This window comes from Lepidochelys olivacea (assembly GCF_965140295.1).
Source record: "Lepidochelys olivacea isolate rLepOli2 genome assembly, chromosome: 10".
Lineage (NCBI taxonomy): Eukaryota > Metazoa > Chordata > Testudines > Cheloniidae > Lepidochelys > Lepidochelys olivacea.
This window is the reverse complement of record NC_140420.1, coordinates 62,466,028-62,479,368: the sequence shown is the minus strand read 5'-3', so window position 1 is coordinate 62,479,368 and position 13,341 is coordinate 62,466,028. Positions and strand designations below refer to the sequence as shown.

The window sequence follows — 13,341 nt, the reverse complement described above, 5'->3', positions numbered from 1 at the left end:
AGATTATATCAAAGTGAAAATTAATCCTGTTCAGTCTTCATTTGACCTACCTTTATATCATTCTAGGGTGTACAGTAGGTGACTAAAGAGTCAATTTTTCAAAGGCCAACATGCAAAATGTAAATTCAACAAATATGTTTCTGGAGCCTGGTTTACACTAAAAACGTATATACCAGGATAGCTAGCTCGGTCAGGGGTCTGAAAGAAACCCACATCTCCTAATGACATAGCTATGCTCACAAAAAACCCACTGTTGATACAGCTATGCTGACAGAAGAGGTGGTTCAGGAAGGCGGCGTTCCTATACCAGCAGAACACTCCTTCTCTCAGTGTACACTGCAGCTACACTAGCGGGCTATGCCAACATAGCTATACCGACACAGGTTCTGTAGTGTAGACAAAGCCCAAATTCTGATGTTTGAATATACAAATAAAGTACAGTAGAACCTCAGAGTTATGAACACCAGGGTTATGAACTGACCGGTCAACCACATACCTCATTTGGAACTGGAAGTACACAATCAGGCAACAAACACAAAAACAAAAGCAAATACTGTACAGTACAGTAGTGTGTTAAACAAACTACTTAAAAAAAAAAGGAAAGTTAAAAAAAAGATTTGACAAGGTAAGGAAACTGTTTCTGCCCCATTTTCATTTAAATTAAGATGGTTAAAAGCAGCATTTTTCTTCTGCATAGTAAAGTTTCAAAGCTGTATTAAGTCAATGTTGTTTGAAAGAACAACCCTAACGTTTTGTTCAGAGTTACGAGCATTTCAGAGTTATGAACAACCTCCATTCCTGAGGTGTTTGTAACTCTGAGATTCTACTGTAACTGCATATGGTTTTCACATGCAAACTGAGTTCTGTAAGTGCACACCCATTTCACTTGGCTTCCCTATGACTGACTTGGTGCTGTTCTATAATAACTTATGAACATTACATATTCTATTTTTCTGACTTAAGAAGACAGTAACATATGAATACAAGGGACAAATTCAAGCAAGGTCTGGTTGCATCCAAGCGGGAAAGAGGGCAATAGCTTCAGATAGCCACCTATTTAGTCACATTTCAGGGACAATACTAGACCCATTTGCTTTGATGTACCACCTCCAACCTCCTAGGTCTGTCAACACAGAACTGGGAACAAGAGACAAAGGGCTTCTGAGGGGTTAAAAGTGACATTCCCGAGAGAGAGAGAGAGAGTGGTTGTTGAGAATCATTGATGAGAAGTGGTTCTCACAGACCACAGAGGTCAAGGAAGGGAGTGAAGACAGACCTGCCTAAGGCATAGCAGGCCTCTAGGGGTACATCTACACTGTAATTAAAAATTTGTGGCTGACCCATGCCAGCTGACTCTGGCTCACACTAATGGGGTGTATAATTGTGGTGTAGACATTCGGGTGTGGTCAGCCCAAGCCCCAAACGTCTACACCACAGTTAACAGCCTCTTACCCCGAACCCAAGTCAGCTGACACAGTCCAGCAGCGGGTGTCTACTTGCAGTGTAGAGATACCTAGGGCCATCCTTACCCAGACGCAAACTACGCAGCTGCGTAGGGCACCAGGAAATTTGGGGCACCAAACTGCCCCAAATTTCCTGGTGTCCCTATGTGGCTGCATGCTGCTCTAGCGGAAAGCCTGATCCTCCGGCCAGTTAAGCCGGCCAGGAAAGCTGCCTCCGCTCCCACCCCACGCCCACTCCACCCCTTCCCCATAGCCCCTGTCCCGCCCTGCCTCTTCCCACCCTTGCTCTGCCCCAGCCCCGCCCCCACTCCACCCCTTCCCCACCTCTGCCCTAGTCCCACCCCCCCCCCACTCCACCCCTTCCACTGAGCTACATCCCAGGAGACTGCAGCAGGGGGCTGTGTAGGGCACCACAATGTCTAGGGGCAGCCCTGGATATACCCTAGGAAACATATCTATAGGCCTTCTGTTTTAATATCTTTGATTTTCTCTCTTGTTATGCTTTGTTCCTACTGCAATACAGAAACCATTGGCTCTCAACCTTTCCAGACAACCGTACCTCTTTCAGGTGTCTGATTTATCTTGCATACCCCCAAGTTTCACCTCACTACAAAACTACTTGCTTACAAAATCAGACATAAAAATATAAAAGTGTCACAGGACACTATTACTGAAAAAATTGCTTCCTTTCTCATTTATACCATATAATTATCAAATAAATCAATTGGAATATAAATATTGTACTTGCATTTCAGTGTATAATATACAGAGCAATATAAACAAGTCACTGTATGAAATTTTAGTTTTTACTGACTTTGCTAGTGCTTTTTATGTTGCCTATTGTAAAACTAGGCAAATATCTAGAAGAACTGATGTACCGCCTGGAAAACATCTGCCATACCCCCAGCGGTTCACATACCTCTGGTTGAGAACCACTGACATAAACAATGCTTTGTCTGGAGAAAGCTATCTGGTCATCTATATTAATCATTGCTCACAAGATCCCAAAGTGAAGACTTGCAGGTGACAACCCCCATCAGGTTGGCGGAGTAATCAGTTGAAACATAGGGGTGCTATGTCCCAGGGCCCAGGCTAAAAGTGGGACATTTGCAGGATCCCACCCCAGAAAAGTAAGGGCAAAAGGCCAAATATTTGAGGGGGTGCACTTAGAGACCGGAGAGGGGTCAAAGATGCAGCTAGCCCTGTAACCATGTTAGTTATTTGATATATCTGTGGGAAAAAAAGTAGTAAATATACTACTGTTTTTTTCCTAAGAATTTCACCAAGCAAACAATTGACACCCCCCCCGCCCTTTTTTTTTTTTTTTTTTTTTTTGCTATTACGCGAAGTCCTGGTCTACACTACAAACTTATGTTGGTACAATTAGGTTGCTCTGGGGTGTGGGCGCCTATTATACTGATGTAACTCTCTGTGTAAACAGTGCTATGTCGACAGGAGGACTTCTTCTGTCAACACAGGTAGTGCCTCTCAAGGAGCTGGAGTACCTACACCAATGGGAGAAGCTCTCCCGTTGGTGAAAGCAGCATCTTCATTACACTACAGCTCTGTAATTGTAGACAAGCCCTAAAACACTATGTGCGTGCTCACATTTCCCATAATGTAGAATATTCTGTGGTGATGGAGTAAAGGAGAAAGAGTGACTCAATAACAGCTTGGATCGCAGCTCTGGGAGTCCTATTATGTCAAAAATTATCATATCAAACCTCATTTGTTCGCACTTTGATCACTTGGAAACCTAAAGATTTCAAAAGACCCTGGATCAACACGCTTCTAATAAACCTAACATGCAAATTGCACAATCCTCATCAGCTGAGACTTTTTTAGAAGGCTGAAGAGCTTCTTCAAACTTCAGCAAACTTGCCTTTTCGTAAAACATTTTATGCCCTTTAATGGTTTGTCAGATTTCGTAATTTTCCACATGTCTTCCAGACATTAGGGAAAATTAGCAGAGGCCTGGTGTACAGTCAATTGAAGCAACACTAGGAAAAACATAAAAGCAGCATGTTTGCCAAATGTAAAAAAAAACCTGGCATAAAAATAAATTCCTTTTTAAAGCTTCTAAATGGATACCAAACAAAATAGAGGGTTGCAAACAACCCAAACACAAGACAGTCAGTAAGATTCAAGGGAATTTAAAGCCTGATCCTGAGAACACTTACTAGTGGGCATAGTCCCACTGAAATCAGTACCTGCTGATAAGTGTTTGAAAGATCAAGCCATTAGGTTTTATCTACATTAAACTTTTTTGTTTCAAAAAATTTCCATCGCCATCCTTGGGTGTAGTTCCATCAGTGGTAGCAAGTTACTGTAGACAGGGCACCACGGTCTCAATGCCTGTACTCTGCATCACTAAAATCCTGGCTGCAGGTCTACATTAATCCTACCATTCCTGATACCATGGCTGGAGCTACAGCAGTAATAGACACCGTGAGAAATTGACATTAGGAATTGAAATCAAATTCAAAGTATGGCTATTCTGCACCAACAGAGGGACAGAGCAAGGTCTTCAACTGGCACTGCACCAAGGAAGTTGCAAATGCCTTCAAAACATCAGCTACCACAGTAAGATTTGCTGATATCTGTGCTTGTGATCTCAGGGCCAGAATCGGCATTCCACTGTATCAACCAGCCCCACTGCCACCATGATGTCCCAATTGCCACATCCTCGGCTTTCAGGAACATATGTGTCCATGTCCTCCTCACAATCGTCCTCGTGCTGGCGTCTCTTAGCCAGGTATGCATATACTGCAGGATAATGCGCGAGGTGTTTACAATGCTCACAACAGCAGCGGTGAGCTGAGCGGGCTCCATGCTTGCCATGCTATGGCATCTGCACAGGTAACTCAGGAAAAAAGGCGTGATACGATTGTCTGCCATTGCTTTCACGGAGGGAGGGGAGACTGATGACATGTACCCAAAACCACCCGCGACAATGTTTTTGCCCCATCCGGCATTGGGATCCTAACCGAGAATTCTAATGGGCAGCAGAGACTGTGGGACCTGTGGGATAGCTACCCACAATGCACTGCTCCGTGAATCAATGCTAGCCACGGTACTGAGGACACATTCCGCCGACTTAATGTGCTTAGTGGGGACATACACAATCGACTATAAAATCACTTTCTAAAGATCGACTTCTATAAAATCGACCTAATTTTGTAGTGTAGCCATACCCACAGACTCCCTTGCCCTGTGACAAGATTCCCTCAATGACAGCCCAGCCTAATTTATACTAAAGCAGTGCAAAGTGCGACCCAGTGACAAAATCCAACTGCAAGCAGCAGACTCAAACGATGGTAATTCACGATGGCTACCTAGGCTCTGGGAATTCTGCGCAAAACAAATTGGGGCTGTCCTTAGAAAAATGGACTAGTCTAAATTAAAAAATGAAATAAGTTAAAATGGTCCATTAAAAAGTTAAAGGGAAACAGTATGGGTAAAAATCATGGCACAAATTCACAACTAGAATTAATTGACCTAACTACACTGGAGCCAGACCGATTTACATGACAGGAAAATCCGGCACATATTTTGGGAGAAATATCCCTGATTTGTATTACTAACAGCAACTATTAACGGGAATTTTCATAAGCTGGTTAACTTCCCACCAATTATGCAATTCGCTTTTTATATTTTACTCACCTTGAGCAGTCTAAACAGGCTAGCTAGTTTAACTTTCCGTTTCTCATGCACTAGCATGATGTTTAAAAAACAAAATACAAGGAAATATCTAAAAATGAACATGAAATTGTTTTAATTGAAATGTTATATTAAGACTTAGCAACATATTTTCAATAAATACCAGGATTTGGAATTAAAAAACCCACTGCGTGAAATCTAAATTTTTGGCCTAAGCTAATTCACAATGTTCCTTTAAAATTTATCACTCAACCGCAATTATGATGAAGTCATCATTATAGTAAATGCTTCCAGTTTTGGTTGATTGAACAAATTATGGCTAAGGCTACGATTTAGTCATGAAGGTCATGGCAGGCAAGGATTCTGTGACTTTGCCGGACCTCCATGACTTCTAGGGCTTCAGGAGGAGGTGGGACTGCGCACCCCTGCCCTGCAACTGGGGCTCGCTGAGATCAGGACCCTGCCGCCACAGTCCCACGCTTCCTCCAGGGGCTGCAGCCAGGGCCGCACGCCCCAGCCCTAAGGCTTTTGCTGGAGGTTGCAGCTGGGGCCGCGCACCCCTCTTGCAGCTTCCCAGGGCCGTGTGCCCACCCCCTCCCTGCAGCCGAGGCTTGGTGGAGGCTGCAGTCAGGTCACACACACCTTTCCCACAGCTGGGCCAGCTCTGAGCAAGGGCTATGTCCCCCCCTGCGGCTGTGACCCCTGCTGTGGCCACTGGAGTCAGGGCTGTACCCCCTGCCATTGCGGGGGGCTTGGCATGTCAGTACCCTCAGTCCCCACCCCATGGGACTCCATTCCTCCTCGCTACCTAGCCCTGTCTCCGGTTATTTTTAGTAAAGTAACGGACAAGTCACAGCTGTGTGAATTTTTGTTTACTGCCCGTGACCTGTTCATGGCTTTTACTAAAAATACACGTGAAAAAATCTTAGCCTTAATTATGGCCAATTATACTTCCAGATATTGTATGATCACAAATCTACGCTGCTATGAGTTAAATGTTCTTTACCACTAACAAACAGCACAGTTATGAACACACAAACACTGGCACATACGCTCTCTGTAGTTGCTATAATCTCATTCCTGCAGTTCAACTGAATGAAAATGGTACAAAGGAAGGGTAATTGGAATCCTCAATGCAAGCACAATACCAAGTTAGCCATACTGTGAAAGAGTAAGTCCAGCAAACAAAAGGCTTTATAAACTTAGTCTGACACATTTCCAAAGATACATTTACATTTTTCAAAGCTCTCCTCCAGCCAATATACATACTTAGGTAAGCATGTGTAAGGGACACAATGTTCATTCAAGAATCCCCATGACTCAAGGTGAGCATTCTGAACAGCCATTTTAAACAGAGCCCTTTGGGAAGCTAGAAGCACATAAAAATGAAGCAGATTTACTCTGAATCTTCATAGTTGCAGGGCCTACCTGATGTAGGTAGTAATGTGTTGTATCTACACAGGCCTTTCTTACTAAAGGATCCCCAAAGTGCCTCATAATTAATGAAAACAGGACTTTATTTAAAATCAGAGACCTATCAATAATCAACCTTCTTTTTTCCTACCCATGGCAATTTCAATATTTTTATTTTTATTGGTCCCTTGCAATAGTATAAAGGAAACGGGTTATGTGCTTACCGCAATAGGTATAAATGAGTTTTGAATCTATAAAGCGAACTTTGAGGTTGTGTAGAACAGCAGGTTCATGGAGATAACTGAGTGCTGTGAGATCATTTTCACCAACAAGTATGTCAGGGTTTCGTAAGGGAGGCAGTTCCTTGGTCTTTGGATCAAGGCAATATTCTAAATCCTGAAAATTAAATACACACATATTACATGAAAAGAAGTATTTTAATATTTTCCATCTTTGGCTTATCCATCCACTTTGTCTCACCAACCATTTTTCCTTTAGTAATCATTCCCTGAATGAGTTTAACTTGTCTTGTGCATTCCTACGTGTTGCCTTCTGCTTGTAATGCTTCCTCCAGTAACTTAACTGAAAATATCCAACTAGGATTTCTTACACATAGCAGGACCTTAAAGGTTAACTTTTTAAAATAAAATCTTTTACCTTGTTGCTAACACCAATTTAGATTTAACTAAAACTACACTAATTTTAAAAATCCAATTTAATTTTTAATAATTTATGCTGTTTATTTTTTTCCTTTCACGCAGAATGGACTGAGAAAATAGTTTACTTTGCTTCAGTCAGTTTGACTATCTTATTGTCATACAGTAATACAATGTGAGAATGCTGGGACAGCAACACTAACAAGAATATTTAAATCCAATTTTTTTAAAAATATATACAAATACAGAGTTCTCGCTATATACAAAGAGACATACAAGCTATAACTCTAACAGTACACTAACCTTCCTGACAATGATACCTTTTTGTAATGCAATTTGATTTTATTGACATATGCAACCCCATTCTGCAAGTGTGACATGCAAGTGAGCAGCAGCTTCAGAAAGAGCAAGTGGAAATTTCTGAGTCCTTCCAAATTGGGAAGGTAGTTTTCAGTTTTCATCTATATTGTTATATGAAAGTCTTGAAGGATCATATGACATTTAGAAAAAATACTGAAAAACATCCTATTTAGATACAACTCTATTTCTATATTCTTTTAATGTTATTTAACTACTGTAGGCATCTTTATGCAAGCCAGATCTATATTGTTTGTGTAGGGAAGACAAATTAAAACAAACAATTTCTGTAGACGTTCAATTTCTAAAAGCAGATCTTACTATGGTGTATTGGCCACTGTATCTTAGATGAAACATCCCTCTTCAATACATTTAAATTTCTTTAACAAAAATAATCTGATGTTTAATAGAAAGATAAGAGCTCCTAGAAATCATAATTTCTATATGTAGAATGTTTCCTCTCTTCTTGTGATAGCATCTCTACAGCAGCTAACTGGGATGTCAAATAAGATGATGACTTCAGTTACAGAATTAGCAGAAGATTAAGATACAATAAAATATGAGGGAAGAATAGGACAGGTGGAGTGTAAAAAAATCAAGTGAGAATAAATGTTGTGCATTTCACTTATATAATTCCTGTCATGTACAAGGGCTCAAAGACTACGAGCCCAAATGACTGCACATATGTTAATATGGCCTCATTTTGAAAATTTGACCTTTCATACTAGTATACAATGGCCTGCAGCCAATATCAAGGGCTGTAGGCCTAACGACAAACATGTAACCTTACCTTTCCCTCTTCGAGTCGAAGCTGGATGACTTTATCTCCTTCTTTGTAATCTTTGAGAAGTTCTGCTGACTTCCAGACTTCCTCTGGATCAGGGATCCAAACCCTGGCATACTGCAATACAAAATCAACAAGCAAAAGATCAGTGATTTCTCATGATTTATAATGAAATTAACACACACAGCACCAAAAGCCTTATTCCTATATATTTGGACAACATCTGAACCTTCAAATAATGGCTATCACCAGAAACTAAAATGTTTATCATTAATATAATGGCTGTTCTAATCTACTGAGAAAGACATACATACAAACTGAATTTTATTTCCTATTCACAAAGGACATCAAAGCCTTCATTTCCAATAAAACATAACTTCAGCAAGATATAAGCTCAATTCTGAAAATCCAGACAAGATAAATATGTTTTTAACAACCAAGAATTTATTTTCTAATAGATTTAATTCAAACAATTTGTGAGTTGGACAATTTCAGCAAGTACTGTATGCAACTAGGAATAAGACTAGAATATAGCAAAAGTGTACTATTTGTAAAATACTCATCTGTATCTGTCTGGTAAATTCTAGCTGAGTAACATAAGCTACAGCTTTAAAAGCCACTACCCATTTTCCTTTGTTGCTACTGCATTTGTTAGCTAATTTAAAACAGATGATCTCAAAAGTATTAAAAGAATGCTCTCCTCTAAACAAGAATGAATGGACTTTAATCTATGTTAATACTCTGTCTTTCAGACTTTAAAAATACTGCATGTCCCAAACGTAACTGTTTTCCTCCTGCTCCCGTAGAAGAGATCAAAATCAGATGTGAGCCACACAATGACTACTCCTTTCAGGTGTGCATCAGTGAGGGGACAATTCCAACCATAGCATTTAATTAGTATCACTAAAAGTGTAAAGAAGAAGCTGCAACTTTTTCAAATAATTGAGTCACAGACTGATAACCTTCTGGTTCATCCACTTCTAACTGACAATTAATTGTACCAGTGATTCTCAGGGTTTATACTTAGCTTTGGATCATACAAGCTTCCCCACCAGGTCAGACCATTCCCGTTTCTTAGCTCCAATATTGCACAACATGAAATGGCTCAGAGGATGACAAAAAAGCCAATAATACACCTTGTTCAGTAGTGTACTTGATAGAAAGAGCCTTCCTAGCAGGAGGTTTGGTTACCCATATTATCTTTTTCAAAGGCTTTAATGCCAGAAGGCACCATTATGATCATCTAAGTCTGGCCTCCTGCAGGACACAAGACAAATAATTTCCCTCAGTAATTCTTGCAACAAGCCCATACCTTGTGGTTGAGCTAGAGCCTATTTTTAGAAAGACATCCAATCTTGATTTTAAAACTTCAAGGGATGGAGAATCAACCACATCCCTTGGTGAATTGTTCCAATGAGACAATAGTGGTCAGCATGATAGACAGTGGTCTGATTCTTTGTGCCTAGGTGTATGACCTTGCATTTAGCTTTTAGTAAAAAGCATGTTGTTTAAAGGAGCCTAGCTTATAAGCAATCCTGATTACTCTATAGCACTGAACTTGTCCCTATAATTAAGGCTGCAAATTTGTCACGGCAGTCACGCATTCTGTGACTTTTCGTGACCTCCATGACTTCTGCAGTGGCCGGTGTGCCTGGCACAGGGGCAGCTCAGGCAGCCCCTGCATCAGTCATACCGGCCGCTGCTGGGGAAGTCTCAGGCCAGCCCCCCACCCCCCGCAGCAGAGTTTGGGGCGTGGGGGGCAGGGAGTTGGGGCACGGGACAGGGTGAGGCAGGCTCTGGGTGGCTCTTACCTGGAGGGCTCCCCAGAAGCGACAACATCCCCCTCGCTCAGCTCCTAGGCGGAGGCATGGCCAGCTCTGCGTGCTGCCTCTGCCTGCAGGCACCGCCCCCGCAGCTCCTATTAGCCACGGTTCCTGGCCAATGGGAGCTGCGAAGCCAGCGCTCTGAGCAGAGGCAGCACACAGGGCTGTCTGGTAATGCGTCCACCTAGGAGCCCCCCAGAGGCCACCTCACCCCATCCCCCCACCCCCTCCCACACGCAAACTCTGCTGCTGCTGGTCGGGGGAGGAGCAGAGCCAGGTAAGGAGCTTGTCAGCTCCGCCGACCCCCTCCCCCCAGCATCAGTGGGGGTCCTGGGTCGTGCACCGCCACCCACGCCCCACCAACACCAGCGGGGGTCCCAGGCTGTTCTCCCCCAGCACACACGATGCCCCTGGGCAGACCCTGCCCAAGTTTTAGTAAGGGGTGTATAGTAAAAGTCATGGACAGGTCATGGGCTGTGAATTTTTGTTTACTGCCCGTGACCTGTCCATGACTTTTACTAAAAATACCCATGACTAAAATGTAGCCTTATCTATAATCAATTAATACTCCACCAATGTTTGTATCATCTGCAAATTTTCATCAGCAATGACTACATTTTTTCCCAAACATTGATAAATATATCAGAACTGGTCCAACAACTGTCCCTGATGGTGCCTACTAGAAACTCCCTCCCCCACCACGAATGATAACTCCCCCTTCTTTATAAATTACTTTGAGATCAACTATTAGCCAGTAGTTAGTCCATTTAATGATTTTGTATTCTGCTCTTTTTTTAATGAGAATGTCATGCAGGACTCAGTCAAATGCCTTACAGAAGGCAAATTATATGGTGTCAACACAATTATCATTATCTAGAACTGGCCAGAACCCAGAATTCTCACTGTGCTGGAAATTCTAAAATTAAAAAAATAAATAAATAAAATAAAAAAAATTATGACAGACCAAAATTCAGAATTTCAAAATGTCCTGCAGAACAAAATTCCAATATTTCGGAAAAATTGAAACCCTTCATTTAATTTCCTTTTGATAAGGCTGAAATAGTTTTGTTCTTAACTATTGGGCAAACTGATTTTTATTACTCAACTTTTATAATATTAAAATGTATAATAAAATAATGTCAAAGTCAAAATGATTTTACTTTTATATAATGTATTATGTGTTAGCTGGGCAGCCTGTCTGGCCAGGTAGCTAGGGAGTCTGCCCACCTGCCAAACAGCCTGCCTGGTTGCCTGTGGACATTTTGATCCTGTTAAATCCACATTTTCTGATGGAAAACTGTTCTGTTTGAAAATTTTAAACCAGTTCTATTTTTAATCAAACAAACATGTAATATCATCAAAAAAAGAAAAGGAGTACTTGTGGCACCTTAGAGACTAACCAATTTATTAGAGCATAAGCTTTCGTGAGTGAGCTGTAGCTCACGAAAGCTTATGCTCTAATAAATTGGTTAGTCTCTAAGGTGCCACAAGTACTCCTTTTCTTTTTGCGAATACAGACTAACACGGCTGTTACTCTGAAACCTATCATCAAAAAAGAATCCCAAATTTGAGGAGACCTATTTTCCATAAAATCACATTGCTTTTCATGTTGTCCAGCTGTATTTTCTATTGTTCAAATATTTAGTTAGGCCAAAGTCTTATGAAATGTATGCAGTCACATCAACTATTTGGAAAATACATTATTCTGAACTGGAGAAGAAAAATCTGAAGAAAGCATCCCCTCACATTTAAATTGCTTACTAGTTGAACCATTCCTGAAATAGCTGTGTCTGACTAATCAGAAAAGTGTAGAATATACGAAGACAAAAGATTTCTCTGATAACTGGATTGTGACAACCAATTGGGTCACTTTTCTGTACTAGTTTCAAATGGTTAAGCTGTATATCGACTGAGTATTATAAAGGTGTTCACAGCCACAATAACTATTGCACTTTTTAGTGTATATAAGTAGACAGTGACTTTCAGTGGAGATTAAGTGCCTGTCATTTATACCTTTGAAAATCTCCCCCTAGATCAGGTGCAACAACAATTTGCTCTACCAGATGCTATATTGGCAACTTGCCAGAAGCGTAAGGGCTGCACCGCACACTTGGCATAAAATAGAGCAGATTTCACCCACTACTTCTTAATAATTGAGAGGCATGATCTTGGAATCAATCCATAGTGCTGCATGCTAAGAAAAGTAGTTTCCACAGGCCACACCTGTGTATTAAAGATGATGCCTGGTTCAGGGGCAAGAGGTCCCATGGGCACCCCCTCTGCACAAGGCTGAAGAAGTGCCACTTTAAAAGTTTGTCAAGTCAGGAGATATTGAGCCCTTTAGATGAGTCTTCCAGTGCAATCTTCCTATTCTATCCCATGTGTGGAATACTGCAGGTCATACAGGACACTTTCTGTGACCTGGTGGGAGGCAAACAGCACTTGAATAAATATTTAATCTGGGAAAGGGAGTGGTTTACTAAAGAGTTACTTGCCCACATTCCAAAATCAAATGATGGAACTCTTAGTCAATGTAAGATTGATCTCCAAACAGACATGTGTCAATTCTTTTCATTCAGATTAAATAAAAATATGAAGCCTATTAACTTTTCTTCAGTATTTATCTACTGTAGGAATACATTTGCTGCATTAAAAAAAACCCAACACATTCCAATTAGACAACGGAGAAAAAAGTAGGGTTAATTTCTAAGAAAAAGCTTGATCAGCAATAGGTTTAAAACAGAAAGTCCTTTCGGTACACTGCATCACAGAAATCTTCTTTGATCTATAGCCCAATGCGGTTTAACTGGGTTAAAAGCTGGAGGGATTTAACTGACATTTCCACACTGTTAGAGTCTATCTTTGGAGATCTGTTGGAAATAGCATGTGTTTATGGAGGGGAAATTATCCATTTATTTTAAACACTGTTTTGATATGGTTAGGCTGTGTGCAGGCCTACAACATTGGCTCTAGTGGTGGGTATGTGGGGAAGCTTTATAAAAGTATTAATAAAAATGTTTTCAATTCATTTTTACAAGTTTGAGGATGGATGTTTTGATGTTTGGATTTAAACATTTAATCATTTAAACATTCATACATACAAAAGAGACAGACTATATAGGAGAGAATAGCAGAGCTTCACTGAGGAAAGCATTGATATTACTTATCAAGAAAAGTGCTATAGG

The 13,341-nt window shown here is 40.9% G+C and overlaps 1 protein-coding gene across 3 annotated transcripts in view; it reads right to left on the bottom strand.

Annotated features, from left to right (window-relative positions):
* The window catches only part of MYO5A (myosin VA), a 214,827-nt gene that overhangs the window by 117,876 nt on the left and 83,610 nt on the right, over positions 1–13,341 (bottom strand). For all 3 annotated transcript variants that reach the window (XM_084640740.1, XM_084640741.1, XM_084640742.1), the window contains exons 2-3: positions 8,340–8,450; positions 6,761–6,932 (exon numbers count right to left, since the gene is read on the bottom strand). In XM_084640740.1, coding sequence (XP_084496866.1) covers positions 6,761–6,932; positions 8,340–8,450 — 283 coding nt within the window. The remainder of the gene's footprint in view (positions 1–6,760; positions 6,933–8,339; positions 8,451–13,341) is intronic.